The 26386-nt window shown below is 42.3% G+C and overlaps 1 protein-coding gene across 2 annotated transcripts in view; it reads right to left on the bottom strand.

Moving 5' to 3' along the window:
- Nucleotides 1–3857: 3857 nt before the first annotated feature.
- vps13b (vacuolar protein sorting 13 homolog B) overlaps nucleotides 3858–26386 on the bottom strand; it is a 457445-nt gene continuing 434916 nt past the window's right edge. For both annotated transcript variants that reach the window (XM_083761686.1, XM_083761685.1), the window contains exons 57-68: nucleotides 26364–26386; nucleotides 23060–23181; nucleotides 21718–22204; nucleotides 21198–21371; nucleotides 20433–20661; nucleotides 15264–15440; nucleotides 14618–14788; nucleotides 13136–13312; nucleotides 10193–10295; nucleotides 7528–7696; nucleotides 6815–6895; nucleotides 3858–6016 (exon numbers count right to left, since the gene is read on the bottom strand). The exon at nucleotides 26364–26386 is cut by the window's right edge and continues 174 nt beyond it. In XM_083761686.1, coding sequence (XP_083617812.1) covers nucleotides 5768–6016; nucleotides 6815–6895; nucleotides 7528–7696; nucleotides 10193–10295; nucleotides 13136–13312; nucleotides 14618–14788; nucleotides 15264–15440; nucleotides 20433–20661; nucleotides 21198–21371; nucleotides 21718–22204; nucleotides 23060–23181; nucleotides 26364–26386 — 2162 coding nt within the window. In that variant the 3' untranslated portion in view covers nucleotides 3858–5767. The remainder of the gene's footprint in view (nucleotides 6017–6814; nucleotides 6896–7527; nucleotides 7697–10192; nucleotides 10296–13135; nucleotides 13313–14617; nucleotides 14789–15263; nucleotides 15441–20432; nucleotides 20662–21197; nucleotides 21372–21717; nucleotides 22205–23059; nucleotides 23182–26363) is intronic.

Below are 26386 nucleotides of genomic sequence, written 5' to 3'. Positions count from 1 at the left end.
GCAATAGCACAAACTTTGGCATGCTACTAGTCCTACATACTTAAATCTACCAACCCCATTCTAGCCTACTTAGGTTCATCTTACGGTGTACATGTTTGCCTGAAAAGGAATCTTTGAAAGGTGTCATAGTTTTAGAAATATAGTGCTTTCAAATTTGAGACTTTTAACATGGGGCTCAATGGCAGATTTTGGCACATCAAAAAATCACTTTCACCTAGAAACTCCATTCACACTTTTTATTATTCAGCTTACTGTGGAGACACATGCTGGAACGTTTTACTTTGAAATGTTTTGTAGTTTATGAGTTATTTAACTTAAACGCCCAATGCATTCTCTATGGCAATAGCACAAACTTTGGCAAGCTACTAGTCCTACATACTTAAACCTACCAACCCCATTCTAGCCTACTTAGGTTCATCTTACGGTGGACATGTTTGCCGGAAAAGGAATCTTTGAAAGGTGTCATAGTTTTAGAAATATAGTGCTTTCAAATTTGAGACTTTTAACATGGGGCTCAATGGCAGATTTTGGCACGTCAAAAAATCACTTTCACCTAGAAACTCCATTCACACTTTTTATTATTCAGCTTACTGTGGAGACACATGCTGGAACGTTTTACTTTGAAATGTTTTGTAGTTTATGAGTTATTTAACTTAAACGCCCAATGCATTCTCTATGGCAATAGCACAAACTTTGGCATGCTACTAGTCCTACATACTTAAATCTACCAACCCCATTCTAGCCTACTTAGGTTCATCTTACGGTGTACATGTTTGCCTGAAAAGGAATCTTTGAAAGGTGTCATAGTTTTAGAAATATAGTGCTTTCAAATTTGAGACTTTTAACATGGGGCTCAATGGCAGATTTTGGCACATCAAAAAATCACTTTCACCTAGAAACTCCATTCACACTTTTTATTATTCAGCTTACTGTGGAGACACATGCTGGAACGTTTTACTTTGAAATGTTTTGTAGTTTATGAGTTATTTAACTTAAACGCCCAATGCATTCTCTATGGCAATAGCACAAACTTTGGCAAGCTACTAGTCCTACATACTTAAACCTACCAACCCCATTCTAGCCTACTTAGGTTCATCTTACGGTGGACATGTTTGCCGGAAAAGGAATCTTTGAAAGGTGTCATAGTTTTAGAAATATAGTGCTTTCAAATTTGAGACTTTTAACATGGGGCTCAATGGCAGATTTTGGCACGTCAAAAAATCACTTTCACCATTCACACTTTTTATTATTCAGCTTACTGTGGAGACACATGCTGGAACGTTTTACTTTGAAATGTTTTGTAGTTTCTGAGTTATTTAACTTAAACACCCAATGCATGCATTGACCTGTAGGAGGAATGGGACTTGAACATGGAATGTCTGTACTGAAAGCCTGATCATTAGACCACTGCGCCATCAGTCACTCTTAGCCAAAGTCTCCTGGTAATTTTGAAGTGATCTTTTGTTCGTTAGCCTTCAGTTAAAATAACACAGAATCATATATTAATCAGATGTTTCTCAGCGCTGTTGAGGTCTTCTTTTGTATGTTAGTGTAACAGCCGGGAATCGAACCCTGGTCTCCCACGTGGAAAGCCTACATCTTAACCACTAATCCAAAGTACCTGCCTATGTCTCAGGGGAGATATGAGACTTTTGAGGTCATCAGGTTGAGTCTGTGAGCCATCAGGCTGAGTCTGTGAGCCACTGCTATACAATAGCCTTCAGTTAATACACCTCTACATGTTCAAATCCCTGTTCTCCTATAGCTTAATGCTGGAGTTTCAACTTTACTAACTGAAGGCTAACACACACAAGTACCAGGAGACGTTGAGTGTTTGTATCTGACTGATGGTGGAATGGTCTAATGATCAGTCTCTCTGTATGGACATTCCATGTTCAAGTCCCATTGCTCCTATATAGCACAATGCTTGAGTACTTTGAACTTTAAAAAATAAAAACTCAAAAGCACCAGGAGACATCTGCTGAATGCCCAAAGGTGCCTTGGTTCAATGGTGTGGTGCGCTTGATCGGTTGCCTCTACTACAGACAGTTGGCAGGTTCAAGTCCCATGTCATCAAGGTGCTGGAGGACCATCGGGAGACGGTGCTCTCTCCCCCGTTTCCTGAGAAGTAACGGTTGGGGATTATGTTTGAAAGAACCTTGTCCACCTAACATATTACAGATAAGAATTAGGTAAAACGTTTAAAAATAAAATAGCAATGCATTTTGGCCCATCATCTGACAGAATAGTCTGTGTATTTGCATACTGGGCCCCGATTATAATGGTCGACAATGGCAATGTCATTTTTCTTGACTTTTAATAAAATAACAGGAGATTTGTCTATTGTTTCTTTTGCTGTTGTTTATCTCTAGACGTTCGAATGTTTATGAACCACAATGGAAACAAGTCTCTGGCTCTTCTGTCATTATCTATTCGGCATTTCAAGAACAGCATGCACAGTGGCTCACTGGGTACAGAGCCTGCCTGGGAATCAGGAGGCCGCAGGTTCAAGTCCTGGCTCTGACATAGTGTCCCGAAATCATGAAAATATGACATACTATAGTATGCCGTCCGAAACCATGGACTATAGTATGTCGTTTTTTCATCATTTTTTCAACTCCTCCAAAATCAAGAAAAACGACATGCTATAGTATGCCGTCCGAAACCATGAACTATAGTATGTCGTTTTTTCATGATTTTCATATTTTTTTCGAATCCTCCAAAATCACGAAAAACGACATGCTATAGTATGCCGTCCGAAAAACGACATGCTATAGTATGCAGTCCGAAAAACGACATGCTATATAGTATGCAGTCCGAAACCAAATATGAGAAATGTATAACTTTGGCATGCTACTAGTCCTACATACTTACACCTAGAAACCCCATTCAAACCTACTTAGGTTCATCTTACGGTGGACATGTTTGCCTGGAAAGGAATCTTTGAAATGTGTCATAGTTTTAGAAATATAGTGCTTAAAAATTTGAGACATTTATAATGGGGCTCAATGGCAGCTCTATGGGACGTCAAAAAGTCACTTTCACCTAGAAACTCCATTCACACTTTGTATTATTCAGCTTACTGTGGAGACACATGCTGGAACTTTTTACTTTATTTAACTTAAACGCCCAATGCATTCTCAATGGCAATAGCACAAACTTTGGCATGCTACTAGTCCTACATACTTAAACCTACCAACCCCATTCTAGCCTACTTAGGTTCTTCTTACGGTGGACATGTTTGCCGGAAAAGGAATCTTTGAAATGTTTCATAGTTTTAGAAATATAGTGCTTTTAAATATGAGAAATTCAGAATGGGGGTCAATGGCAGATTTTGGCAAGTAAAGATTTGAGTGTGGTTTGAACGCACAACCTCCAGATCATGCAGCCAGTGTGCTAAGTCACTGATCTACTTGCTACGTGCCACAATACAGTCTCCTGTTCCCTGGCTTTGAGTAACAACATTAATACAAAAAAATAAATAACAGGAGATTTGTCTATTGTTTCTTTTGCTATTGTTTATCTCTAGACGTTTGAATGTTTATGAACCACAATGGAAACAAGTCTCTGGCTCGGCCTTTTGAGAACAGCATGCACAGTGGCTCACTGGGTACAGAGCCTGCCTGGGAATCAGGAGGCCGCAGGTTCAAAGTCCTGTCTCTGACATAGTGTCCCGAAATCATGAAAATATTACATACTATAGTATGCCGTCTGAAACCTTGGACTATAGTATGTCGTTTTTTCATGATTTCTTTTCAAATAGTATGCCGTCCGAAACCAAATATGAGAAACTTTTCATAGGAAGATTTGTATTATTATGGGAGGGCCAATCAAAGATAGAGGAAGCTATTGGAAGACATAAAAGTTTTTATTATCTTTAAATAACACAATATATTATACATGTACCTACAACATAGGCATTAGATTTGACAAAATGTAAAAATGTCTAAACAGCTTGCAGTTATAACAAAGGCATATCTTTTTGCATCAAGAACAATTGGCATGATGTAAGGTTACGAAGAACAATTATTTTCAAACAACCTCGGAGAACACCGCTCTCTCTATATGTATAAAAATAAACAGAAAACAGCATCAATTTGGTTGACAGCTGGTATCATTACAATCAAATAATTATTTATAATATTGCACTTACATTGGCGTAAGACAAGCACCATGCTCATTCACATGGGCTGATTCTGTGTGAGTGAATCATTCTAGTGTTAAGATAGAAAATGTATAACTATATATCATCATGTATAACTTGGGTGATTATAACGATCCGTCTAAAGATATGTTTTGAGACACATCAGCAGAAAGCTTGTATCTATATGTCAATGTCATTTTAGTTTTTTGTGAATATCAATGCCCTACTTCGTCATACTCGAGTGTTACAAAAGTAGCAAAAATAGCTGATCTACAAGCTCACAACGCATCAACGTGTTGTGAGCTTGTAGATCTAGCATTTTTAGGAAAAAAAATACATTAAGGTAAAAATATTGAACCAATGAAAAAGATTAACAAGAGCTTGTGAATAAATTATAACTACATTGGGTATATTAGAACACAGGTTATTTCCCCAATTTCCCAAAAGGTTTCCACCTGACAGCGACGACATTATCCTTGAGATATCGTCTTTGTCAAAATGTGGAGTGGTGTAGATCTGCTACCTTTGTGTGACCAAGTAGAGCACTCATTTATGAAAAAAGTTAGAATATAGATATTAAAGGTTTCTGCCTGACAGCAACGATATGCTGTATTGTCTATTCATGATTGTTATAGAAGTCTAATGCCTCTCAAAACATATATTAAAGACCTCAAAATCACATCATTATTATGCTATTCTGTTATATACTGTTTCTGTTGCTACTACTACTATACTGGATAGTTGTGTGTGTCCTATCTTAGTTAGTCCAAACAAATCCCTCCATAAAATGGGGTCCAGGTATTAAAAAAACGTTTGATAACCCCTGGATATCAGAAACTTACACTTCATCAAAATGCTATTCTTTCATGTTTGTACCATAATCCATAAGTAAATCCCATATACATGGGACTAGGAAGCAATTAGTCTATGGCACAATGGGCCTACATTGTGAAATCAAAGTGACAATACCAACATCAGAATAGCAAGTATGGTAGGTTTTGTGTAATTGAGGAGTTTATAAGAGACATTTTGAGAGGCAATACAAAAACATACAAACATGAATAATACTCGGTGCAAATATGTTTTGGCGTATGAAATTCTATCAAAGTAAGAGTGCCAAAGGACCCACATGATCATTAACCCATGAGCACCAGCTGCACATTGAAAGCACAAAATGTTGGTCAAAGAAGGGTTTAAATTTAGTGTTCAGTATACAGTAGGCCGTCTCATTGAAATGTGCATGTACAATAATGTAATCCCTATTTATGTACTTCTGTAATTACACATAAATCATCTTCATAAATAAATCATACACATACATGTAAAGCCTCTTCCCTTTTTCTGTGGGATAAAAAGTGAATTGTGGTGCATTTCTAAAAAAAATAACTTTTAAAGGCAATTTGTGAGAATGGCCTAAACCCTAAGGAGCAGCTGACCATGTACTGTATGAGTGGCAGAACCTTAAAATGTTCTTTAACCCCTGTAAATATATTTTGCATATATAATCATTATCTGCTATCTAGACTGGAGCAAAAATAAATAAAAGAAAATCTGAATTGACTCAAAGACTCCTGTTTAAATGCAGCTGTGTGCGGACGAGTCTCTGTGTGTATAGGCTACTGGTCAGTGGAACCCAATGCGTAACGCCTTGTTCTTGACTGTGGTGAACTTACTGACGAACACCCTGGCGAAGGCTGGCTCTACCAGATAGCGGTAGGACTTGGTTACAGACGGCGGCGCTTCAGCGAGCGTTACAGGGGCCTGGAGCTGCAGAGAGGCCACAGAGGGGGACAGATACTGGGAGGCCCGAGTCACAAAGTCCACCAGCCGCTGGTACTGCTGCTCTGACAGACGCTCCCGACTGCTGTCGCCCTGAGGAGGACAGAGGGAGAAAGGACCACTTTTATTAGTTAAAACACACGTTTTGCTATCATGACCAAACATAATACAATATTTATCTTTATATATAGCCTATAGCTTGCTGCTTATCAGATATCAGACATTCAAAGATATACTTTAAATATATTTTGAAATATATGTTCGTGAACGGAAATGGGATCGAAAACAGCCACAAGGGCTGTGGATGGTTTGGTGATGTTTATCCGGGCACAAAGGAATTAAAATATAGTGGAAATTGGTGACCAAAACCGAGAAGAAATCTGACCTCCACCGAGATTGCCGGTGGGTCTACAATTTCATTCACTTGGGCAGTCACTTGGGCAGTCACTTGGGCAGTTACCAGTAATGTTAATCTAACTTAAACTGTTCGTATAAAAGTCACTAAACTGCAATCAGCATACTTTAAATGCAATTCATACAGTGAACAACACCGAAACGCCTGAAGTGTCACCTAGTCTAATATGGTGGCATTTGCCACACTGATTGCAAGACGTAGAATATTGTTGGAATGGAAATCCCCAACTCCTCCTTCTATACGTAGCTATGTGGCTTAAGGATATTATGGGGTTTTTATGTTTGATTGGACTGGACTTTTTTGTTGTCAATTACTATTGTTATTTCTTATATTGTTTTAATGATGACGATAACTGTGGGGGGAGGGATGGGGTGAGGGAGAAAATGGAAAAAATGGTATGTTCAAACTAAACTTAAATTGTTGAAATCTGCTACCAATAAACATATATAAAAAAAGAAACAAAAAGAGTGTCTCACCTCTGTGTCACTGGCCAGTGTCTGCTGCTGTAAGGTGAGTGTGAGCTGGCCCTGCTGTCCTGCCTCTTGTTGGCATTCCACCTATGTAGAGAACCTCTGGTTAACTGCATGCCATAGATACACTTCTATGGATATAGAAACCCCAACTCAGGAAAAGACAGGTTTACTATACTGCAAAAAACTAAAGGCAGAGTCAAAATGAAGGCATTTCTATGCACAATGTTTTGTGTGTCTCTGTGTGTGTGTGTGTGTGTGTGTGTGTGTGTGTGTGTGTGTGTGTGTGTGTGTGTGTGTGTGTGTGTGTGTGTGTGTGTGTGTGTGTGTGTGTGTGTGTGTGTGTGTGTCAAGTGTTATGTGGCAGTAACACAGTTACAGTTACACTTTGGGGAACATTTTCTAATTAAAATTGTATTATTAAACCAGGAAACATTAATGTTTTGATAAACAAGACTAATCTGGCTTTCATTGTCACCTCATAATGATTATTTGGTTGCACAGTGACGAAGACTTGGGCCAAAGCGGCTGTGCCTGTTTTTCCACCCCTGCGCTGCTCAGAATTAAAAATAAGTAGTTATTGTGGTCCTTATTAAAAATAAGGACCACTTATATTTTGCATCTCTTAATGAATGCAAAACACATCTGCGAGCACTAAAAGAAAGCGGGCAGGACTTTGTGTGCAGCTCTGGTGAAAACAAAGGCACTGTGAGGTATACCTCAGTGATGGGGAAGGCTTGTTGCTGGGCGTCCTCACTCAGGCTGACCACAAACAGCACCTCTGAGGTGAGCAGCAGACAGCCAGCGTGCTCCTGTCCCGACCCACTGACGATGGTCACCGCCAGGGCCATGTGGACCTCTGGCCTGCCCAGAGACTGCAGCATCTTCCTGTGGGCCCAGAGGAAGGCAAACCCGCCATGTATAATTTATACTGTACAGCACGGCTTCCCATATATATATATATTTCAAAAGATTTGTTTTAAATAAAGACATGTCAAATAATTTTAAGACAAACAAAACTAAGGAATCCATGAATAAAATAAATAAATAAATAATAATTAAGCAGCGAAAATAGCCGAACTGCAGATTGCTATTTTCACTAGTTTGGGTCCCGGGCAAATGTGTAAACTCTCTTTTGGGTCACAGGCTAAAAGGTTTGGGAACCACTGCCGTGCAGTGTAGTGATTGGTCACAAGCATCAGCCAGTTAGATTTGAACGAAGAACAAAGCACAGGAAGTGACAGCTTCCATTTAGGGCTAGATATCATGCCCATTGAATACATCCATCTGTGAAAAGCATTTTTATTTTTTATCAACCCACACAGGTAAGTAGTCACTAAAACACAGATATACATCCTTTTGCTTACTTTCATGCGGGATGGGCCGACATAAATACACACTGGCAATGGGAGGTCAGGTGGCATCAGATGTACACATTCTCTTTAGACACAGACCACACACACAATGTGCCAGGCTATCTCACATGCACACATGCACATGCAAGTGACCATGCATGTCATGGTAGACATCCTGTGACTTAAGTAACTGCATGTGTGCTTCATCCTACACACAGGTTCAATATGTATGGAATTCTGTACATGTGTTCAGCCATGTGTTGAGTGTGTGTTTACATTTGAAGACAGGTGCAGGTGGTGGTGCAGCGGATGCTAAGGTAGGCATACTTTGGTAGAGTGAGTTCTGTTCAGTGTTAATGTGTTGATTTAATCTGAATTTGGGCTAGGCTGGGCTACTTGTATTAGAACTAAGAGATACTTGCTGTATACCTGATGAAAACCATCCATCCATCCATCCATCTTCAACCGCTTATTCGTAGTCGGGTCGCGGGGGCAACAGCTCCACCAGAGAGCTCCAGACTTCACTCTCCCGAAAAACATTAGTGACTTCCTCCTGGGGGATTCCGAGACGTTCCAAGGCCAGAGAGTCGATGTATTTCCTCCAACTGCGCCTTGGTCTGCCCCGGGGTCTCCTCCCAGTGGGACATGCGTCGAGGACCTCCCTAGGGAGGTGCCCGAGTGGCATCCTAACCAGATGCCCGAACCACCTCAGCTGGCTCCTTTCCAGGCGAAGGAGCAGCGGTTCTACTCAGAGTCTCTCTCGTGTGACTGAACTTCTCACCCTATCTCTAAGGGAGATGCCAGCCACCCGTCGAAGAAAACTCATTTCAGCCGCTTGTATTCGTGACCTTATTCTTTCGGTCATGACCCACACTTCATGACCATAGATGAGAGTAGGAACGAAGATTGCTCGGTAGACAGAGAGCTTTGCCTTCTGGCTCAACTCTCTTTTCGTCACAACAGTGCGGTACAGCGACTGCAATACCGCCCCTGCCGCTCCGATTCTCCGGCTGATCTCCTTCTCCGTTCTCCCCTCACTCGTGAACAAGACCCCGAGAAACTCCTTGACCTGGGGTAATGCCTCATTCCCTACCCGGACTGCAAAACCAGTTGGTTCGAAAGCAGAACCACCTATAAAACTACAGGGAGGCATTGTGCCAACAGACAGGCATTCTTATAATATTATAATATTTTCATTGGATTCTAATATGAACTCAATACACTGTCTGGTCCCTTCAATGACTATAGTTTAACATCGTAGGTGTCATGTGTAATAACATTTGTCCCCCGTTGATAGCTGACCTTGACTTCCACAGGTAGAAATTAAAATGAATGTCCATGGGGACAGAGACGAACAACTAAAATAATGTTTTAAGATGCATGGGTGCCAATAGGATAATCAACCAATTCTCTACAATTCCGAAAAAGTGGCCTGTCCAGGTCCAAGGTTGTGGTAATGTGCTCCACAGAGAGACCATGCAGGAAGTTATGGGGTAACCAAATGGTCCACACAATGCTGTGAATGTGCCTGCACTTCCTCCACATTCAGAGAATGAAGGAAGACCCAACGGTGACCCCCTGATTGGCACAGCATATACCCTCCATCTGTCTCTCCCACCCATTGTCCAGCCAGGGGAGTTGTGTGTGCCCCTCCTCTATGTGATGGCATGGAGACATCTCTGGACAGACTCACAGTTAAACAGCTAGAACAGTTTGTAGCCAGGGGGCTTTGGCAGAGTGCTTATAAAAACCTTTTAACAGGGTTGTACACGAACAGGGGAGTGGAGGCTGGCTGCCATGTGTGGGATAGCTTTCAGAGATCAAGGTCAAGGATCTTGCCAGACTCCTCCTTTCTATAAAGGACAGTGGACCCTGCCCAAGGTTTCTCTTGTTTTATTCCGAGATGGTTCATAGGGACGAGAGAGAACACCGACAGAAGGTTCTAGCTGTATAGAATCCAACAAAACCAAAGGCCCAACTGGACAGAAATAAAAGAGTCAGGCAATTGAATTTGTGTCTGGGCTCTTACCAGACATATTTCAGATGGCTGTTGGGGGCCTGGGAAGACTTCTCCTCTGCAGGCAGGAAGAGCTGTTTAGGATGCTGCCACAGTCCTGCTCCATGTAAGATACCTGGAAGGATGAGTGAATGAGAATACACATCAGGATAGCAAAATAGTACATTTGTATTTGACAGGGACATGACGAGTTACAGTAATACCAGTGCATTTATCATGGTAACACTAGTTTAGTTGGACTGCTCGATATGAGTCAAATTGATACTATTAAGAGATCTGACTTGGAGCTGATGGATTTTTGGGCAAACTAACCTAAACATTTACCCGTCATCATTAGCCTGACATTTTGTTCATTCATCATTTCGTTCCACTCCATAATTCAGTCTGACAGCCCTCTCAGTGCAGCCGTTTTCTGAGGTGGGGGGGTGGCCAAAGTGGGGGCGTGGCCAAAGTTTGGTGATTGGTTCATAGTGGATCAACCCCATCCCCATTGGACCGGTTAGACTTTCAAACGAGAAAACCCTGCCTTCGACAGCGTCACCAGACCCCTGAATCACCAGAAGAATATTTGTGGCTAGCGATTCAGGGGCTGGAGCCAGGCTGTGTCATCATCCCAAGTACACATATACAGTACACTGGCAAGCATATACTGTATACATGTATAACTACAATGATTATTTTTCTAGGGCAACCTTTGAGAGCAATGGCACCCATGTAGAGAACTCCCTTCTATTTTGTTATGATGTGGTAAAAAAAAAACGATGACTTTTCTTTTTACTTAATTTAACATACTCTCTTACTCTTATTTGGTGAACAACCGGGGCCACGTTATGAGTATTCTTTCTCAATTTAGATCATGCACTTTAGTACAATATGACTTTCTTTTCATTAAGACATACAGTAGTATGTACTATGACATCGTTATGGCATGTTTTTGACGAAACAGTAAATAATAATAATGAATGAATGGCATTTTTATAGCGCTTTTCCAAGTGCTCAAATTGCAATTAATTCATACATTGGGAGGTGAAGCGGCGAACAGTCGACGCCAGCGTCCTCCCACATTCACTAATTGGAGTCAATCTAGGGTTCAGTCTTGCCCAAGGACACTTCGACATGTAGACAGGAGGAGCCGGTATTCGAACCTCCATCCCATGGATCATTGGACGGCATGCTCTACCTCCTGAGCCACAGTCGCCCAATAAACATGGGTGATGCCGTATATATTATACGCACTAGCACAGTTTGGAGTTACGCTATTCCATTAAACACACAATGCCACTGGGAATCATATCAATATATTTGACTTGAAACCAACCGATGTTTGGAAAAACCAACATAAACATTATCCATGGTACAAGCGCCACCACCCTGCATCTATCATGCAGAATTACGTTCAGATTTTTCATTTCCTCATCAGGTCCACTGAAGCAGTGAACCATGCAAAAGGACTTTGTATAATAGCTCCATCAGTGTCTGTCAATAGGCTACAAGTTGATCATCTATGAGCCTGTGGTCCCCCGCCCTACATTCTAGTCTTCCCATCAGTAGAGCAGCAGTGGCAGTGAGCCAGTGATGTCATGGAGCAGTTCAAACACAGCTATAAAGAACAAAGTGAGCCTAGCTGATGTCACCACATTGGTACTCTGGAACGCAGCGCGGATCCGTGTGGGCATTTGTCCTACCCGAGTGTGTTTTAAGATCTGGTTGTATTACTCCTGCATGTACTGTATATCTGCGTGAACTTAATATGTAAGCTGTATAATGTAAGTATTCAGTGACTCGTGCAGGGCCAGTGCTGTGTTTGAGCACCATTCGTGTGCACCAATGAGTTCTTCTGTTTGTGTATGCATGTATCCATATACTACATCTGCGTATTTAAATTTGGGCATTGTATAGTGTACTAGTATGTATGGCCGTGTACCGTGTAGTGTGTGTGTGTGTGTGTGTGTGTGTGTGTGTGTGTGTGTGTGTGTGTGTGTGTGTTCACTCCACCCCACCTCATAGCCTGCTAAGCCAACAGTGCACAGAGGGCCAGGTAGATTAGAGCCGGCCCCCAGGGAGCCATCGCTCTTACACGGAGCTGTGCACCTCATTGGCAGTTTATGTACTGTAGCAATGACCTGTTAACGCCAACTCACACCACCCCCTCTTCCCTCTCTCACCTCCTCCCCCCTCCCCCATCTCCCTCTCCTGCCCCTTCTCCCTATCTCCAATAAAACACAAACCAACTCCAGAGGAACAAACTATGCCTGTGTGTGTACGTCAGAGGGCCTTTCAACAGCTCTGTCCTGGGCCCCTCACTACAGAAGGCCTGGCCTAATAAACACTTGGCTCCTGCCTGGGGCCAAGTAGAGGGAAGGGGAGAGATCGCCCGAACACCGATGGATTTCTGAAGCTCCTGATGCACTCACTGTGATTCATGGATGTTTGTTAGAATACTATTGGCCAAGGCCTGCCTGACACAGGTGTGCACTGTTGAATAATGATGTTTTCTCTAGTACAGCGTTCTGTTAGTGTCTAGGGCAGTGATTCTCACCCTATGGTACCCTTAGTGATACTTAACGACCCGTTCCGTTAGTGTCTAGGCAGTGATTCTCACCCTATGGTACCCTTAGTGATACTTAACGACCCGTTCCGTTAGTGTCTAGGCAGTGATTCTCACCCTATGGTACCCTCAGTGATACTTAACGACTAGTACAGCGTTCCGTTAGTGTCTAGGCAGTGATTCTCACCCTATGGTACCCTTAGTGATACGTAATGACCCCTTTGGTGGTACGCAGAATCTCTAGACTCTAGGCAATCTGAGAACGCATCGTCAAAAAATTAAGGAAAAACAGCGCCCTCTTTTCCTTGAATTTGGCACCAGATGAAAATCACTGATAATTTAAAATTTTAAGTACCACAGTTTGAGTTTCCTTCCCTACAGAGCACCCTTGGACCACCAGGACTCACCGTAGCCGGTCTGAGACACCAGCTCGGCCGCTCCGCCGATAGGCTTGGTGAACACCCCCACGATGCCTTTCCCCACCCCAGAGATCACTCCCTTGGCCGTGCTGCCAGCGGAGCTCTGCGTGTCCCACGTCCTCTGGAAGTTCTGCATGGGCTGGTCCACGATGCCTGCAATGGCCCCTAAAAACAACAACACGGCATTGTTACTGTACCTCTCCGACTTCCTGTGGGGTAAAGCAACTAAGTACATTTACTTAAGTACGGTACTTAAGTACAAATTTGAGGTATTTGCACTTTACTTGAGTATTTTCAATTTTCAATTTCCAATACTTTTACTTCTACTCCACTACATCTCAGAGGTAAATGTTGTATAGTACTTTTACTCAAATCAAAAAATAAATGTTGACTGACTTGACTGACTTTCTTTTTTTTTTTTTTTTTTTCTTTTTTTAGATTTTTTTTTTGCGGCTTACGCCTTTTATTGATTTTTGAAGGGACAGACAGTAGGCTGACAGGAAACGGGAGAGAGATGGGGGGATGACATGCAGTAAAGGCCGTGTCGGGTCCGGGAGTCGAACCCGCGGCACACTGCGACTGGATTACCAGTCCGGTGCCCAGACCGTTACGCTACGGCCTGGGCCAACTTGACTGACTTTCTAAAATGTGTTTTGAAACTTTACATATTGGTAGAATCTGCTTCACCTTTTTGATCCAAAGGTCATATTGTGCTACATAATTTACTATAACAGGTCTCTCTCTCCCCCTCTCTCTCTCCCCCCGCACACGCACACGCACACACACACACACACACACACACACACACACACACACACACACACACACACACACACACACACACACACACACACACTACTACTTTGACCCCCTCGAACAAATACAGAGTACACAGAGCACACCACATAAATACGTAAGGCCATAGTCTTTCTTTCCTGTATCTCTGTTCAGTGTCTCTGTAAAAAATAAAGCAGGAATGCCAAAATCCCCAAACACCACCATATTGTACTATGTGGACAGAAATAATTGACAAAGGAAACCCACCAGGAAATTCAGACATGGTTTATATTGTTAAACCAAAAATGTATCAGTCATTTTATATACTACGCAGATGGGGCACCTAATATTCGGTAAATCTCAAGAATTCTAATCCTCTATAACCCAGAGCAGCTGTTTGGTTTGAATAACACTACTTTTGGACTGTCGAGACAGACTTGAGTGTTACTGACCTCTGGGTGTTTATTGGGGCCCTGCTGTGCTGTCTAATACTATGCTGTCTCATGGTGTACTCTCGTATACAGCGATAGACAGCGTTCGCTCGCATGCGTGTATGTGTGTGTGTGTGTGTGTGTGTGTGTGTGTGTGTGTGTGTGTTCGCTCATATGTGTTGAGGTGTGTGCGAGCAAAAATATGTATTCATGTGTGCTTCCGTGTGAGCAAAACTATGCATTGATGTGTGTGCGTGCATACCTAACAGGCTGATGCCGAGCCGTGAGAGCCCTTGTCTCAGGCCGTCTCCCAGGCTCTCGGGTAGCTGTCGTCTCCACTCCTCCTGCCTGGTGTAGTGCTCCTCGTCCAGAGACAGACGGTCCATGTTCCGTGCCAGACTGGTCGCCAGGTTGGTGATTGACGTCAGAGTGCCTGGAGAGGAGACAAGCCAGCGTCTCCATTTGAACGTTCAGCATTCAACATGACATATTGGATACTAACAAATAACAAATGTGCACCACAAGATTTAGAGTTTAGACCACTGCTTCTCAAACAGTGGGTCGGGACCCATATGTGGGTCACGGAAACATTTTTATGGGTCCCTTTATTTTTAGTTTCCTACATTTTGTTTATGAAATTATTATTATTTCAAAACATAAAAAAGGAAGAAAAAGCAAACAAAATCATGAATTAAAAACAATTGGAATGATTTGTTTCGGTAATAAGTCATGAAGAAATCAAAGAAAAAACAAAGAAATTCCCTAAATTAGAAAACAAATGTTGAAGCTCACAACGTGGCACGAAGCGACGCGTTGTGAGCTTGTAGATCTGCTATTTTCACTAGTCTTGGTCCCGGGGAGACATCAAATAAAAATGTGGGAACCACTACTTTGGACGACAGCGTTACCTTTGGAGATGTGTTTGACAAAGGAGGTGGTTCCTCTGGACACCCCGCTGACGAAGGCCCCGGGCCCGCGGGTCAGACCCTCATAGGGCAGGCGGAAGAAGTCAGACACCCCGTTTCCAATGCTCCGTACCAGGCTGGCGGGACTGCCTAGTATCTCCAGAGATCCAACCACCCAGCCTGAGACAGAGGAGACAACGCACAACACGGGTTGATAATCATGCTTGTACTATTATGCACTATCTACTGCAGTTGTGGCTCAGGTCACCCCTGTAAATAACATTTAATCCACGGCACCCTTGAATTAAATTGTTACTTTATAGCATCTAACATTTATGTCATATTACACTACGTAAATATGTAAATCTTTCCCAAGTCACAAGGTGAACTTGAGAGATTAGGACAGTAAATAACTTTGTTTAACTACTTGAACCCCAGCATTCCTATATTCTGGGTGGAACATATTTAAATACTCGTCATACTAATATAAGCATGTGCTTTTATTAGTATGACTTGATAGTTCTATAGGTAATTACAATAATCACAGCTTAATTTGTGCACGATTATGCAGAATTGCGGATTTCCACTTCACCACTTTTCAACCTATCTTCATATAATAGGTCCTCACTAATAATCATGATAAAATGGCACAATTTGTTTCTACTCAGTCTGTGTCTCATAGGAGAGCTGTGGGCAGTTTAGAAACCGTCTTCCAGTGACATCATCATTAGGCAGATTTTTTTTAAACAAGATTTTCTTTACAAAAATGTTTAGATTTAAATTTATCGTGGCTTCCATTTTCGCATTGCTACTTTTCAGTACTAGAAACTTAAGCCTGCAGTTTCTATTAGCATGTATTCCCCATCGATGACGTCACTGGTGGACGGTTTTCTGATCTGCCCACAGCCCTCCTATGAGACACAGACCGAGTAGAAATAAATTGCGCCATCTTGATTATTAGTGAGGAACTATTATATGAAGATAGGTTGACAAGTGGTGAAGTGGTCCTTTAAGATGTGGATCAAAGGAGGAAGGACTGGAAGAAGTTGCCACTGGGGAGGACTACATGTCCCATTAAAGCACATGACCATATTATGAAATTATTTATGCAGTCCCTCAGCAATTCATCATTGGATATGTATTATACCCAATTTAGATGCCATAATGTCTGTGGCAATAATATGAACCACAGTTTTCTCAGCATTTAGTTGCAGATTCTCTTTGCCATGCTTGATGGCATTCAAACAATGCCATTAAAGACCTGACGATGGGCAGCAAGATCATCTAATGATATCCATGGCAACATACGGTACCACCACTGATAATGAGTTTATACTGTTTTGATCCAATGCAGATCAGTACTGTACACTACATACACAGAGCATGTGTGCAAACATACATACAGACACAGTACACTCACACAGACATACACGATTACTGTCACATTCATCTTTCATAACATAAGAGAAATGTGTCTAAAACGCACCTGTTCTTAAGAAATGCCTCCCAGGAGGTGTAATCCACACATAAGATTCTAGAGTACGTGTACCTCAACTACTTTTCCTGCCAAAAGCAGCGCTCCGAGGACACACTCTCCCATTCTAATAAACTAAGTACACAGTCAAACTTTAAGACTGTTACGAGACTTTACTGTGGGGACGTCAAAGTTAAACTGCTTTATGACCATGTTAACTCTCTGTAAGAGCTTTCTCCACGCGATGGCCCGCAGAAACACCAACGGATGCATTCGTACACACACACACACACACACACACACACACACACACACACACACACACACACACACACACACACACACACACACATTCCTGAATGAAATCATCCAAAATGTCCTAACGAGATTTATTGCATTCTACTATCTCACCTCTCTCATTCAGCCATGCAGGCCACTTCAGATGGTACGGCTCATTGATATTTATGCGCTGACAATTGCATCACAAAATCAAATAGCCATTTCTCAAGCCGCCAGACCGCTCCGCTCATATTCCCTGTCAATTTCTGTATGAGTGATGGGCTCTAATGGTAGGAAATCAGTTCCAGTGGGGCCCAGTGTTCTTTTCTGCTTTACATGGTCTTCCAGTTGTGGTTTTGGTGGAGCATAAACCCCTGACAGGAGCTGATGTTTACAGGCTGAGTCATGGCGACACACATCCGCTCGCGCATGTGTGTGTGTGTGTGTGTGTGTGTGTGTGTTCTGTGTGTGTATGCTGTAAATGTGCATGCACTCCTATGTGTTTGTGTATGTGTCCATTTGCACTATGTCATTGAGGCCCAATGTGGTGCCGTGCATCCTAAAGTTAATCAGTCCCAGAATGCAATGCTTTCCCATAGACCTAAACTGTGTGATGGCTCAGGTAGAGGAGCCCACGGTGAAGTGACATGTTGAAATATGAGCAGAAACATGGGCTCTAACGAGAGACAGCAGTAAGGAAGCAACCAGCCATGAACAGTGATTTCTGAGGTGGAAATGACTTGGTTAAATCATACCATGTGTGGAATGTAATGGACCATAAGAACATATAGAATGATAATGCAGGACATACTGGTTCTGAATGTGGTGTACAGGGACCACCAAGGGTCCAGGTGGACCCTTATGGGGCTGTAACTCTGCAAATACAATCAACCATTCTAAAACGGGTAGTTCCAATACTTGATTCTGATTGGCTGGTTACCGTCACGTGACCGGTGTAAATTCCACCGATAACCCACTCCTTCAATCACTGGGGCTACTTGCCGAGCAAAACAAGGAAGTGATGTGGCTCGCTCTGGTGGCGCAAAGCGTAGCTACTTTTGTGAATTCAATCGTTTTATTAGGTTAATATTGCTATATGTTTGTAACCGTTTTAGAAAAGCAATAAGCCACTCGAGGCCCCAGCTTACTGGGTATTTTACACTGGCTGGGGGGTATAAGACCCCAGCCAGTGTAAAATACCCAGTAACCTGAGACCTCTCGTGGCTTATTGCTTAAGTCTTCAATTGGTGTCTGTGGCTTAATGCAAATCAAACTGGGGGTCCTTAATATTAAACAAGTTGGGAATCATTGAACTAAACTATACTAGTCTACACTGTAAATTGGAAGTGAATGAAAAGAAAGAAAAAAAAGAAAAAAAACAACATAGAGGTCCATTTGGTTCCACTCTCAGGCCCTTTTTCCACCAAAAGAACTTTGGTTCTAGAACTGGTTCCGTTCTAGATGATTGGAACCATGGCACTTTGCATGGTGGGAATTGAGAATAAAAAAAATGGTTTGTCAAGTTATCATTGAATGTAAATAGAACACAATTCATAATATTTGGCACTAGAGAATTTAACAACCAAGCTACACTTAAAAGCAATGGTATGTGTCAGCCTACTGTCTGTCCCTCCATAAAAAGTATAAAATAAAGGCGAAAGCAAAAAAAAAAACAATGGTATGGAAAGGTATGGAGTAAGAGTTTTAGGTGTAATAATAGACGATAAACTACGTTGGAAATCACATAAATAAAGTAAAAACTAAAATGTCCAAAACTATTACAATATTATATAAAACCAAATATATCCGTAGTCAGAAGGACTACTCTATTTTCTATAATGTTTACTACAAATACAAACCCTATTTTAAATTACAAAAGAGAGCCATACGAATAATAAGTAGATCTGATTATCATGAACCAAATAATAAACTCTTTATTAAATAAAATACTCTAAAAGTTTTGTTGGCCTTCAAAGCACAACAGAAATTGCTTCCAAGCAGCTTTCAGAAACTGTTCCAAATGGGAAAAAAAACCATTATGAGCTGAGGGGTATAGTGATGTTTGAAATCACAACAGCAAGAACCAATTAAAAAAATACAAAATAAAAAAAAAGTATTTTTTGGTTCCAGTTCCTCCTCCTCCCCTCCGCTCCCCGGTAGAACACAGCAGAGAACACCGGCGACGTCACCAAATTTGGAGCGACGCCCTTCTGCACTCTGATTGGTTATGGAAATACAAGGTTCACTCCCACTCCTATGCCACATTTCCTGGGTTGTGGCTTTTTTTCTCTTTTGAAAACATCACACCTGGGTCCGTGAGGCTACAGAGTTACAGACCCATAGGTGCCCAGTCGTACCACTGGTGGGCCAGTTGCGAGCCAGTGCTGTATGGGATATTATGGGGTCTGCAACTCTGCACACTCTGATTTTATTACAATAATGAATTGTGGTTGTTGTCTCACAACATACAAACACTGGCAAAGTGTATTTCCTATTGGTTCAAGGTTCAAGGTTTCTTTATTGCACACAGACAGCCAGACAAAACCGTTGAATCAAACAACTACTGTATTGACACCATCTGGTTCTGCAGCTTTTTTCAGCTTCCAGTAATTCAGATGTTACTTCATTTTTAAGAAATATCAGCCCAGTATCTGCTTCTTGACTTGAAATGTGTTGGCTGTCCACCTGCACTTACTGACTGTATTATTTCATCAGGAATGTGGTGAATTGCTGGGTCCAGAGCAGGGGTGTGGAACTCATTTTAAATCGCAGGCCAGTTAGACTAAGTAAAATGCGTATCTAACAACGCTGGCATCTCGCTGTGTGTGTGTGTGTGTGTGTGTGTGTGTGTGTAATCCTCATGGAACCAAATGGACCTGTAAGGTCACATATGCACACTCACATCTGTGCAAATATCATTACACACTGGGAGTGAGGCTAAACAAAAAAAATAAGCAGCAGGAAAAAGCGAGGACAGCTGTCATACAGCTCTGTTCAAAACCATCCTGCCGGGTTGGGGCCCTTCACGGGCCGCATTTGGCCCGCAAAACACCAGTTGGACACCCGTGTTCTACAGAAACTTGGTGTAACAGTTGTCTCAGTCTGTGATGGAGTGAGACGATGAGATGATATCCTGTGTCCACAGGAAAGGCAGTGTCTCGCCTCAGCTCACATACTGTCAGTGCGTCTTCCTAATGGTCACTTTTTGCATAAACCGTTGTGTCCACACATTCGGTTGTAAATCATCAGCTACAATTTATGTACCCGACTGCTTCTGGTGTGAATATTAAAAACGAGCGCATGCACCATTATCATTGTCTAGTGTTAATGCATACAGCACATGTATGCTGGTGTTATCATCAGGTGAAGTGAAGGAGAGAGGCAGAGAGGTAGAGACAGAGGAGCCCTCTACTACTCACCAGCTCTGAAGAGGGCTCCAGCAGCGTAATGCATGGCCAGAGCGTGGACCAGCTGCCTGGGTGTGGTGAAGACAGGCCCTCTCTCAAACAGGGAGAAGGACAGGGGCGTGTGGTCTGAGGCGATGTAGAGCTTCAGGGAGGCATGGATGCTGACCAGCAGGTTTACTGGCTGAATGGCCAGACTCTGTAGCTGCACCGGATGGACCAGCGCCTGTAGCGACTGAACCACCTAATGATAACCACAGCATGTGAGAATACAATACAATGTCGTCGACCAGCCTAGCAGTTAAATGGATTGTGACATTTAAAAAATTGTACCCAAAAAACATAAACTTTTAACATTCAGTAGATTTTCTGTGTTCTGGGGTTTTCTGGCTCAAACAAGTGCTCTGACTTTCCTGTGGACTGTGATGTAAGAGACCACAAATCCAATATATGACATAATGAGTTGCCAGCAGATGTCACTGTTGAGGCCTGTTTGCCTGTTTTCATTGCAGCTCAAAAGGCTTCAGAACACACAGAAAACCCCAGACCACAGAAAATACACTGAATGATCAAAGTTCAGGTTGTTTGGGTGTAACTGAGGTCATAAAACCTAAAAGAAAAATAATAATTAAAATGTATGTCATGAAACCGCAAGAACAGTAATAACTGATGGAGCAATAGTCATAATAACAGTATAGATTCAAAATAGTTGTTTTGAGTCCACATGGGATGTAGGGTGATACCTAAATTAATTGAACCCTTCTATTACAAGTACAACACCTGTTCAGGGAGGACTGGAGCGCATCCATTCCCAGGCTTTCTGCTGCCCCGGCGGCCTCGTGCACGGCTGGATGACAGGGCAGTTTCGGGGATGTAGGTGTGGAACAGGGTCTTGATGTAGTAGACAAAGGTATCCTCCACGTAGAGCCTGGCAGGTTGCAGCTGCAAGGTGACCTGGAAGGAACAGAAGAGAGAAGTGTTGCAGGTTGAATAGAAAACGCTGAAGGCCTTGTAGGTAAAATATCATAGTAGAAATCCTGGATGTTCATTTAATATATGATATATTGTACAAATGTACCCAAGTAGACCATTTTGTTTACGTTTGAACACTTTCAGAGTTAAACACCCAATATTTGACTGTGTGCCATCTACTGGCAGCAATCACATTCGAGCGACTTTTAATTGTGTTTGTGTACTGGCAGTAATCACATTCGAGCGACTTTTAATTGTGTTTGTGTCCGGTGTCTTATTGCAAAATTGAACTAATCAGTAAATTAGCAGTCTAATCTACCAGACCAACCTGCTCCATCGTGCGTAGGTCTTCAGCCAGAGTGAGGCTCAGCTGGAGGAAGCAGGAGCGTTTGAATTCCTCCAGGGCTTCTGGAGAAACAGTGCAGGGGTTGACTTCGCTGGTCCATGGATCCCCGGTCTCTGCAACACCCCTCTCCTGGCACAGCAGGACTGGGAAGTGGAAGCTGGCACGGTTATACAGCTGGTTGTCTACTTGGAGACTGGCACAGTGGAGCTCGATCAGACAGGCTTCAGACATCAGACCAGAGAAGGTAGTAGTGGTGATGGCGGTGGTGTTGGTGGTGGTGGTCACACCAGGGTGGTTTCTAAGCTCCGGGGGCAGCCATGCAGGCGTGACGGGAGCCAAGCTGAGGAGCACTTTAGATAGAGTGAGCCTTAGCAGCTCCACAGAGCCAGAAGGACTGGTGATGTCATCACTCAGCGCCACACTGGCCTCACTGAGGAGAACCCTGAAGGCCAGATTCTGACTGGAGGACCTTGAAAATAAACCACATGTGTTAAGATTAAGATGTGCAATTGTAGTCAGTTTAAATGTTCTTTTCGGAAAACTAGAAGGGTTTCTTAAAATATTGAACACTAATTTGCTAATTAAATTGGCTTCTATTGGAGGAAAGACATTCTTTAATTTCAGAGAAACAACAGAACGATTATAATATGCTCATAATTCTACATGCATCAATAGGAATTTGTGTCATTATCAAACTGTATGAGGGTGTCATCATCTGTAATTTGATTACTGTGATTTGCTGTTTTGACAGTGAAGATGGCTGTGATGTAATGGAATATAAAAGTAATGGTATGAATTGTTGATCCAACCATGAATTCAGCATTCATAACAGACAGGTTGTGTTGCCCTCCTGTGGTGAAAAAGAAAGCATGCAGGTCAGGGCTGCAAAGCAGTAACTACCATCCACAGAAGGTCATGAGCAGGTCATTTTGAAACCTCTCTTCATGTTTATTTTGGAAATAAAACTAATCAAACACACAGAGTATCCTGTATGTAAAAAGTGTCAAACATGGGCTTAAGATATCTACAGTACTTTCCTACCAACCACTTTCCTTTAACCACTTGCCCTATTTCAAAAAGTTTAGTTTTTGTCTCGATGGGACGCATTGTGAGCTTGTAGATCTGCTATTCTTGCTATTTTAGAAAATGTTAGAAAATGTGATTATTTCAGATGAAATGTCACAAAAAAAATGTAATATGACAAATTATAGTAGATTTCTTCAAGGTTGGATAGATCACACGCTTGGAAGTTACATTACACAATGTGATTTATATTGAAATCACAAAGAAAAATGGTAAATTGAAGAGAACACTTCATCCGTACCTGATGACTTGACTGAGTAGTACAGAGTCCTCGCTGCCCTCTGGTGCCAGGGACAAAACCACGGCCCCTTTGTCATACACCACGTCTATGTAGAGACAACCAAACCCTGGCAGGAACACCACCTGACATGGGAATGGAACAGACAGATTCTGATGTTAGAGAGATAAGAAAACCTGGCAGGAATGGAAGAAAATTCAATTAAGATAACTTCTGCAACCTTAAAGGTATAGTGATTTCACTTAATTCAAATATCACTTCTTTTTTTTTCCTTTTGTTTTAATAATCCTCCCTACTAGTGTGCTGACCATAAGGAGTTTCTCCCTGTCCCCAGTGAGCCCCTGTCCTCATTATGACAAAGGGTATGCTCTAAAGATTGTGTGTGTGTGTGTGTGTGTGTGTGTGTGTGTGTGTGTGTGTGTGTGTGTGTGTGTGTGTGTGTGTGTGTGTGTGCGTGCGCGTGCGTCATGGGTTCATGTTATACGAGTACACATGTGTGACTCTAGGTTCACAGTGATCAGTGCAGGAAGAAGATCTCTGCTAAGCACTAAGCTGAGCAGTCACAACAACCTGGCCCCAGTGACCTTTCACCCCTGCTACACGGGTCACACTGTGACCTCACAGAAACCAGAGACAGCAGACGACCTCAGCCTCAACCTGAACCTAGTGACGGCTAGACACAACAGCAGTATTAACACACCACACTCCTCGCCACCTCGCTAACCCCCAGACCCTGCGCGCACACAGTGAGAGGACACACGCACACACACACACGCACACACACACACACACACGCACGCAATGAGAGGAATGAGGCACGCATGCAGTGAGAGGAGTGACGCACGCACACACGCACACGCACACACACACACACACACACACAGTGAGAGGAGTGATACACACACACGCGCACACAAACTATGCCAGTCAAACCCCACATCTAATATTAAATTAAATACTTAGGAAGCTGGCAGTAAACCTTGACACGCACTCACGCACACACGCATGCACACTTTATTAGCCAAAATAACTTGTATTCATCCAAGCCAAAACTCACATTCACATGCATGTGCACAAGCATAGACACGGTCCTTAGACTGCCTAACCTCTGTGGCGTTCACACAACCACAGAGAGACACTACTCCACCCCATGCATGCCATATTGATTAGCTATTGGTGACATACACAACACAGCAACTCACAACATGGTCCTCTGCTGGCCACAGAAACCTCTTTAATGCTTCTCTGCTGTGGGGGCATGGTGATTATATCCAAACCTCGCTTCTCCATACAGTATGTCGTCTTTTTATGTTTTTTTCAGGAACTGCTGCGTAAGCTAAGTGTATTAAGAAAAGATCTTAGATTTGTTTCTCATGTATTAAAGGAGCTCCGGTCTTATACGGAGCTAGTGAGGGGGCTGTTGCCGCAGTTAGACCTGGCTGACACACTGATGATAGAATTGTCTATTACCGTACTGTTCCTTCAATGTCAGTGCTCCCGTGCATAACAGTGAGGTATCCATGGGTTTCCATAAGCAGATGAATGAAGCAAGTACCAAACAAATGTGAACAGTGGTAACCAGCGGTCAAAAACCTGTTGCACATTTTGCTGCTTTGTGACACATAAAACCTTCTAGATTCTTGCTATATTTTGACACATTTCCACTGTAATGACATGATGCCAAAATAGCGACACCAGGTTGAATGTGGTTAAATAAGTCATTCTATAGATATTATTTAACCAATGAAAATTATTACATTATTATTAAGTGACTAAATAATAACTACATTGGATCCATTGTAGTCTCTCAAGCCAGGCTGTTGGCTCACACAATTTTAAAATGCCTAAACTGAGATGACGATCCGTCCTCTGCTTTCAGGAGGCAGAGACTCTATGTTGCATTCAGAGATTATAGTTCTCTGGCTTGAGAGACTTGATCCAATAACACAGATTATCTTTTACCATTTAGCAGTTTTTTATACCTGACAGTGACATTATACTGTAATGTAGTAGCTGTGTGCTTGGATGGTGTGTACTGTATTTATCTGTCTCATGGTACCTGACATATACATTACTTGTTTCCCCTAATCTAGGATTTGTGCTCAACCAGTGCAAGATTTGATTAAAAAAAAAAGACAAGGCAAATGGTGGAACAGCAAAGCATTATACATGAGTAGAATTCTTTGCTGTACTAAAAAAAATAGTTGTTTACAAAGAATAATACATTTGGTGCTAACAATGTGCCTGCACCTTTCTCTTATCCTACCACGATCACCCTGTATGTCACACCTATCTATTGTGTGTATTTTTGATAAGATCTTTTTATAAGAATCAACGACTCGCCCGTCCCGTGACCCGCAAAAAGAGAGAGAGAGAGGGAAGGGGGGACTGGGCCATTTTCCCAACAATGTATCTGTGCAGCATTTCGTTCATAATGTTCTGATTGTTCCGATTGCCTACTCACGCTATGGGTCCTTAAGGAAGCATCACAGCTCTAAAATCCAAGTTCATGTTAAATGCCATCTGTTTCCAAGTCATATTGTATATATATTGTATTGTGCTACAGTCAACAGTATAGCCTAAGACATTACGAATATGCTGATTATTAATGAAATGATCTACGATTTTTGATCCAGCGCATCGCCGCATCCTTTAGTCTTTTGAGTTTAACCATGTTCAAAACAATGAAATAACCATATAAATATAGGTCACATTTCATATGGCTTCTCCAACGGCCGAAAACTAAAGCCACTTGTTTACAATACATGAGAGAACATTAAACGATGAAGTAGATAAATACAGTGAGTGTTCTGTCCTAAAACAACATTACGTGGGAAATTCAAATAAAGTTGACGTGCAGCAGGGATATCAGGATATCATTAGAGGCAGCTGTGCATACTTGATCAAAGCAACACATTGAACACAAGCTAGATGATTTCAGGAGGAGTGGAAACGGGAGAGACAGAGAGAGAGACAGAGAGAGAGACAGAGAGAGAGACAGAGAGAGAGAGAGAGAGAGAGAGAGAGAGAGAGAGAGAGAGACAGAATATGGAGAGGGAGAGAAGGGAGAGAAGGGGACCTGCGGGCAACGGGCCGGCCCGGTCATCACTACGTGGCAGCGTATCGCATCTCCCAGGTCATGGGTTTGCACATTACCAAAACACTTCAGGAAAAAGTCAAATATGCTGTCTTATGTGCTACAGGTTGTAGTCGACAACAAATGGTTGGTTTGGTAGGACATCAACAGGAAAAAAGGTCTTTACGTAAAAGATATGTACTATACACGTGGGCGGTATGTGACGTCTACCTGTGTGCCAGGGGAGTTGATGT

This window comes from Protomyctophum parallelum, assembly GCF_964188405.1.
Source record: "Protomyctophum parallelum genome assembly, chromosome: 3".
Taxonomy (NCBI): domain Eukaryota; kingdom Metazoa; phylum Chordata; class Actinopteri; order Myctophiformes; family Myctophidae; genus Protomyctophum; species Protomyctophum parallelum.
Note: the sequence above shows the minus strand (reverse complement) of the source record. Positions and strands in the feature narration are given on the sequence as shown.